Source organism: Cryptotermes secundus, unplaced genomic scaffold (assembly GCF_002891405.2).
Source record: "Cryptotermes secundus unplaced genomic scaffold, Csec_1.0 scaffold1894, whole genome shotgun sequence".
Lineage (NCBI taxonomy): Eukaryota > Metazoa > Arthropoda > Insecta > Blattodea > Kalotermitidae > Cryptotermes > Cryptotermes secundus.
This window is the reverse complement of record NW_019718027.1, coordinates 91,417-99,334: the sequence shown is the minus strand read 5'-3', so window position 1 is coordinate 99,334 and position 7,918 is coordinate 91,417. Positions and strand designations below refer to the sequence as shown.

At 39.6% G+C, this 7,918-nt stretch overlaps 1 protein-coding gene across 1 annotated transcript in view; it reads right to left on the bottom strand.

The window, feature by feature from the left end:
* The window catches only part of LOC111863696 (eukaryotic translation initiation factor 4E type 2), an 11,013-nt gene extending 3,773 nt beyond the window's left edge, over positions 1-7,240 (bottom strand). Inside the window, exons 1-5 of the mRNA XM_023850277.2 lie at positions 7,117-7,240; positions 5,582-5,657; positions 3,696-3,938; positions 1,906-2,058; positions 1,011-1,147 (exon numbers count right to left, since the gene is read on the bottom strand). Of these exons, the coding sequence (XP_023706045.1) occupies positions 1,011-1,147; positions 1,906-2,058; positions 3,696-3,938; positions 5,582-5,657; positions 7,117-7,136 (629 nt within the window). The 5' untranslated portion in view covers positions 7,137-7,240. The remainder of the gene's footprint in view (positions 1-1,010; positions 1,148-1,905; positions 2,059-3,695; positions 3,939-5,581; positions 5,658-7,116) is intronic.
* Positions 7,241-7,918: the final 678 nt, after the last annotated feature.

Sequence of the window (7,918 nt, the reverse complement as noted above, 5' to 3'; positions counted from 1 at the left end):
TCCCAAAAATCAAGTCTGCGCTGAAAGGGACCAGGTTCGAGTCCGTGGATGCAGTGAAAGCAAAAGCGACGCAACTCTTGAAGAGCATAACACAAGATGACCTGCAGCACTGCTTCCAACAGTGGAAAATTCGCATGGAGCGGTGTAGGGATCGGGGAGGGGACTACATTGAAGGGGATAACATTTCGACTGTCTGATTTTTTTTTAATAAAGGGTTAGAGCATGAATCCGGTTTCTTTATTGCCACACCTTGTATAATATAATAATATAAATAATAGAATTCCACTCTAACAACAAGCTTTACAGCACTCATGCTCCCGCACTGTTGAAGGCTCCAAGGTGAAATAAACTGCGGTTATGGCTTCGATTCCTGATGAGGTCACTGGATTTTTAAATTGACCTAATCCATTCAGCCGCACTATGGCCTGGGTGCTGACAGTCTCTAACAGAAATGAGTACCGGGAATCTTCCTGGAAGTAAAGGGCTGCCGGCCTATAGGGCTGATGACCTCACCGCCATCTGTGAGCCGAATGTCCAGAAAATGTGGGAGCCTCAATGTCTCAACCCTATGGGCCTCCATGACATGTTACAGTGATAACTTTACCTTTATTAGTAGTATATAGGAAGTAATCTACATGTCCCAATTGTGAATGAACAAAGAAATCACACATGTAATCATGAAGTTGGCATATATTGTGGGTAACTTGAGCAAAGATGATGCACAACATTAGGCGATGTGCAGCAATGGTGTATTGTGGAAATAAAATAGATCTGAGAGTATGTCATGCCATGAGTAGGCACCTTCACAGAAGCAGACCTAAGTGTTCAATGAGATCTCTGGATCCCACTGTATAAAAAAAATATAAGTTTCTACATAATGATGTATCAACCTACATTACTCTGATGATAAAATACGCCCTCAATGATGTTCTAGACATAGAGTAATATAATAATAAAGCTGTTGCTTAGCAACTACAACATTTAATATAAATCCAAAATATGGCACTTACTTCAGGCTGTCATTATGAGTCTTATACTCTAGCACTGTATTTGGTGGCAAGTTAAGAACTCTTCGGAATGTATCCCGTATTCTTGCTGTTGTTGATGAATCTGATGCTGTCTTATTCCAAACAGATATTATATCCTCCTGTGAACATTAAAAATTTCAAATAATACCGAGTATTAAATAATCTAGACACGTTTCAGAAGCTCAAAGGGAGGAGAGCACTATATATAATAACAACAGTACCACCACCCACCCCCACCCATGCCCACTACTGGGGGCAGCAGCAGTAATCATAACCTAGCTGCCAGGTAGTAGGGCCACTTTTTAACATGTTCTAATCCCACCATCCAGTACACTGTTTCACAGTTTCCTGAGTGATGTGATTTGGATCCTTTTTAATAGCTCTGGATGTTTGTTTCCTTAAATTCTGTCGACATGTGAAACCAATTAATTTTATATTTCAAAATGTTATAGCATAGGTTTTGTTTCTGAAGTTTCAATCTATGATACAATCAACTGTACTGGAAGTTCTCAAATCATATTCACATTGTTTAAGAAACTTCTATCTGAAATCTTTATAACACAATGACTCCCATGCGAACAATCATAATTCTCGCTATCCCAATATTATCCTCCAACGAGGACAAGGCAAGGCAGTTAAGGTCCACCGATGTGGACTGAATTAATTTTATCCCAAATTATATGTTACATAACTTAAACATGACAAGACATACAGATGTTTTCATTTTAACAAACTTTACTTATTCCATGTATAAAAAATATGCACAAGTGAAAGTTAGCAAAACCTCTCTTAGGCCTCTACCCTTTGTGAAAATTTATGAAATTCATTTCATCTACCCCTTTATAAGGACTGAACCACTGGTGTAGAATTTGCTCACCTGATATCGAATTGACACAACAGCACCACATATCTCTTCTCCAACCATGAACTGCTCTCCCAGCATTGCCAGAACTAGGTTCTCCCAACAACGTGACGCTAAACCTTTCCTCAGTCGCAATATCAATTTTCCCCCTCTCTGATTTGCTTCATCCTAAACCAAAAGAGTGAAGCCACAGCTGGTAACAAAGCTGACAGTACAATCACAAATACATGAACATACCTCAGTAGAATGTCTGATAAACAGTCATAGCCAGTGGTCATAAATACTGTCCCTGTATCACTTGGAGAACATTAGACAGGAAAACCAATATATGCGTACACTGACTAATATCTGGGGACACCTTTGGTTTACTGATACAGCCCCTGTCTGACAAGTACCCAGTCTCCCAAACCCTTTCCTCATACTACTGGAACAAATCCACTTATCAGCATCAGTCATTAACAAAACAACACACCACCTAGCATTTAGGAAAGCATACTGATCAATCTAGCATGTACAAAAATACATGAACCAGCCAGCTAGCACCTAGGAGAGCACAGTAACCAATCTAGCATGTCACATGTTAGTGACTTGACACAGTGTGGACAGTCATTCTTGGTTCTGGGCCCTGTGGGACCCATGACTATATATCTCTGACTGTCCTAGTTGGGTCACGTAAACTGCTGATGACCCTTGCCAGCAGTCATTCTTGGCTCCAGGTCCTGACGGACTCATGAACATATTCTTCTGTCTCAGAACTCTGGGAATCATGCAACTCTCTGATCATGTGCTCAGTGAAGCACACAGATGGATCTGGACATATAGCGAATGAAATGCATTACTAAATGCAAGCTTCTCAAAAATGCAACCTGGTTTGGTAAATCGTTTATGGTTTAGGAGTTATGGCCATTTGTTTATAATAAATGCAGCTGATTCAATTTCATTGTTTAGTGGATGATGCAATACCATAGGCAAGCTGCCAGCATATGTCACACACTGATAAGATGTCCGGTGATAATAGTCATGCTGCATATATGAGACAGTACAAAAAAAGAAGAAGTTACTGTGACTGTCATCAAATCTAGAAGAATAAAATGGCCAGGATATGTTTTGAGAATGGAAAGCAGCAGGGTACCACAAAAAATTCTGGATGACAGACCTGTTGGGAAAAGAAGCACTGGGAGACCGAGAATATGATGAGAGCATGAGGCTGTGAATGAGTATAGAAATATGGGAGTAAGGCAATGGAGAAAGAAGGCTAAAGATAGAAAAGAATGGACAGAAATAGGGAGTTAGGCAAAGGTTAAATTTAAAATGACCATATGGCTGAATATGGAGGAGGATGAAGAAGAAACATAATTGAGATATTGATTTTAAAGAAGGGAGCAAAAATTATAAAATTAAGGGACTTAGTGACAAATTTAAATGTCCCGGGGAATTTAATGCGCCACTGAGGGAAAGATAAGAACATGGAAAAGAAACACTTTACTGGTTAAAGCAACCAGTACTATCGAAAGCCACTATATTTGATTTATGTTTCTCACAGCAGTGAGTATGAAGAGTACGTATGGCCTTCTGGGTTACAATGCGGTGTATTTCAGAGCCGACCTTGCTGCCTGCTTCTCCTGCCTACTTGCTTGGCTTATTCTTTGCTCCTGAAAATGGAGGCAAAATATTTCTCCAAAACAATGGGCTCTCTCCAAAATTACACAGTATTACAACCCAGAAGGTTGTACCCTTCAAAAGTGCTTTACATCATACAGCTTATAAGATGAAAGTGGGCCAGAAATGGGCAACGCCAAACTCACCTCCCACATGGGTTTGATTCCAATTTTGAACAGGTGGAAATCACTATGACTCTGTAGATCTGATGGCCTCACTAGGTGACTATACAAGGCCCAGAACTGTTCCACAGAGGCAAACCGTCCTATCAGCTTCAGATTTTGATCATAATTTTGCAGAGAAGCTTGCTTTCCTGGAGACCGCCGACTGAACCATAAGCAATATGCATACTGCAACTTATGCTCCCATGCTGGCACATCTATTGGAGCCTGGAACACAAGCAGTGAGTGGTATGTCACTTCATATACCTACATAGGTAATTATTAAACATCTGAATGAATGAATGGATGAATGGAGGGTGGGCCATCATCCATGCACCAAGACAATCAGTGATCTATTGTGCATCGAGTACAATCCTACACTTCAAATGAAGCATAGTACCTCACTTAAAGGAGCGTCTGGTTAGTCACCTGGTTGCATAAAGTAATGTCACAGGTGATAAAATCTTAAATAAGCCATAGCTTCACAATGATATACGATATGTGAGGTGTTTAATCTTTTCTGAGGCACCTCACACAAGTGGGATTGTTAGTTAATTGAAATTTAAAAAGGTCTCCTATCACATAACAGCGTCCTGTAAATAGCCCTATGACCCATCTTAGATGGTTCCTAATTAGTTTCATTTCAATATGTCTCAAAATTATCACAAAACTTCCTAAGTTATCCAACATGTAAAACTATTTGACCATTCACCATGCACTTCTACCACAGTGGAATATTCAAGCTTGTGTAGCACTGACAGAAAATATGTATAATGTTCTTGGGGTTTCAATGGAATAATGACTGGACATCTGCAATAACTGGAGATATTATCTCTTTTTGTATGCATACCTTTGCTTTAATATTTAATAAATGTGCTGATGGCTTCCAGTGCTGCCTATGTATGAGGGACAACCAGTAAACAGGTCAAAATGGATATAAAACATGTGATATTAGAACCTGGAAAAAATGTATTTCTTGATATATCCTCCAGCAACATGATACATTTGTTCCATCACTTTACCAGTGCACTGAAACCCGCAGCATGGAAGTCTTTTGACTGTCGTTTCAGTCACTTCCACACATTTCTTTCAACCTCTTCATCACTAGTAAAACATCTGACACCAAGGTGGAACCACTTCACACAACAAACACTTCCTACCACAAACAGGAAACATTTCTTCATTAATATCCTTTGCATTTAGTTCTTTTGGCCACAAAACACACACAAAAGAATGCTGCTCTTCAGTCATACACTCGAGAATGGTCACCATTTTGACTACCAAAACCAGCCTCTGAACATGCCTGTGTGCATCTGCTACCTAGACTGTCATGAAGCTGGACTGTGCTGCTACCTAGTGATACACACAGAAAACCTAATACATCCATTACAGCTGTTTTACTTCCATTTGTGATCTATTTATTGACTCTCCTTTGTACTTATATATAATATGGTGTCCTAGGTTGTAATGCTCTGTAGTTCAGAGAAAGCGTCACATTTCAAAGTAACATACCACCTCCATTTTCAGGGTTGAAGAGTAATCCATGCAAGAAACCAGGCTGATCTAAAGGATTTTATGGATAAGGCTCAGCTTGTAACCAGCTTCTGGCTTACTCTTTGGCCTTGGAGAGGGAGACGATATGTTCCTCCAAACTACTGGTTGACTTTCACTCAACTACATGATATTATATTTAAGATTACAGAAATCTCCATAGCCACTGCTGTGGGAACCTCAAATCCAAGAAAAATACTTGTACTTTAAAAACTTGGGAATTCTCCCCCCCCCCCAAAAAAAACCACAGTGACACTTCAAGTCATCTATCACATATGACTATTTCAGTAACACATTCATAACAAAGGAACACTACTTACCAAAGACTCCTTTTCTGCTTTCTGGAGATCTTTGTTACTGACTTCCTCTTCACCACTGTCATCACTGCTTTTCAACCTAAACAAAATTACACTGACAGTTTGGAGATAAATCACAAAGTTCTGCCAGTAACTTGGGCCCACAGACACACTCAAAAATCTTCTACAGATTTGACTGGTATCAAGAAAGTCATATACTCAAGAAGAAACATTACTGCAAATGTTCAAGAAGCTTCATCCTGGGAAGTAAACCATCTGTTTTTTTTTCTACTGCACCAAAAGATGATTTTGCTTTCCATTAAATGATGGGTAACAATGCAGGATAGCTACATTGCCCACATCACCCAACCTAGCTTTCAGCCATGCATATTTTCAAGTTTTTGTACAATAATGGGACGATGCTATTACGAAAACAGGCGCTTATACATTCATGGCTGGATCACACATTTTTTGGACAAATGTTATGGCCTTTCTTACAAGATGTATTGAGGAAAAAAATCAGAACACAGAAATTGACATTTCAGTCTTTGGTGGCCAACACTCTTTGATTGATTACAAAATGGGTGACTTGGCTGAACAACCTCAGCCAGTAAAGACTCCAAATGGTGACACATGGGGTCTTTGTGCTTTTTATTATGCCACTTGTTTATGACATTGATGACATCAGGAGTAATATGATGGCAGCTCTGAAGGCCATTCCACAAAAACAGTTCCAAAGTGTTTTGAAAGGTGACTAGGTGCTGGCATCAGTGCATAGCTTTCCAAAGTGAGTACTTTGAAGGCAACCACAGTGATATTCAGCAATGAGGTATGCAGCACTTTCACTGCGATGACTTTGCGAACTTTACTGTCAGACCATGTAAAGACTACCTACTGTCAGTATTTCTTCTTTCTGTCAACTTAATTTACATTGTCAGTTATGTACAGTACAGAGCCCTGATTGGATTGATGATCATTATGGAGAGGATGTGGAAGGAAGAGGTCAAAGCCTAATGGAGACAGGTCCAGCATTTTCCAGAAGCAACAGGAAAGAAAAATATATAAAAAGACCTCAATCTGGGTTCCTGGCATTCTGGCAGAAATTCGAAACGGGTACCTTCTTCATAAGAGTTTGGAACGTTACCACTACACCAGCCAGCTCTGTGACATCAGGCTAAAATAAACCACTAGGAATAAGTATCTGTTTGTTGGGCACGTACACTGAAGCATTAAATAATGCTGCCACTCTCATTTTACTGAAGTGCCATGAAGTTCAACTGACATAAAAAAAAAAACTTATTTCCCTGATCACAATCTGGAAAACTAAGAACTATACGAGAAAACGAGATCTTGCAAGTTACTAGGTAATGTCTCGTTCATATTTATGCATTAGAAATGAAATGCAGTGTGTTTGGTGAGTAGTGTTTAAAGGTCCCATAGGCCTTTCCTTACCAAAGGTTGGTTATGTGCGTTACACAAACAGGTACAACTTCTCAGATCATTTATGCAACCACATACCGCAAGGATAAAGTAATACAACCATACTACAATAAACTTACGCATCGAATTTGTTCGACATTTTGTGTAATACTTGATTAACCTTAATTGCAAAAACACAAACTTAAATTAAAAAAAAAAAAATTTGCAACGAAAAATCACAGACAACATCCGACAACTGCCACCGTCCCCCGCCCCCCTTTCGGTTTACTTTCGAGCGATGGATCGCAACGATCGTAACCACCGTAGTCATCGTGGTAGTATCCACACGTGTCAAGAGTTGCAACACTACCACGTTGAATCACCTACTTATTGCAACCACGGATTTACATAGCCCCATACATCGCAACACGGATCAATTCTCACGCATTACGTACAGTCAGGTTGCCAAATGTCAAAACGTAAATATGTTGAATGCCTAAAGTGCCGTCTACACGCTCAGTTTGTTGATACATTTTTGACTGCACAAACCTGAACTGCAAATTTGGCTGGATTGTGTGGTCATTTCGATTAGCGCAAACTAGAAAGAATGCCATAAGCCAACATTTGTCAACCTGTGGTCCGCAAGCAGACTTAAAGTATTTTAATTGATTCCATTATGTTGCCAGGGAGAAGCAAACTCTTCTTTCAGATAGAACAAATCATGGGATAGTCATTACCACACATATTAAGGGCATTTCCAAAAATTCTAACATACCGATGACCACTTCAAGGTTAGGATGATTTTCGAAACTAAATATACTCCATGTGACACTGACTAAAACCAGGCCTGTAAGAGATGCACAGTAGATGAGCACTGTGTGTACAGCTATGACTGTTGCAGATGTTACACTGGCTAAACAGCCAGAAATTTACAAGTATACA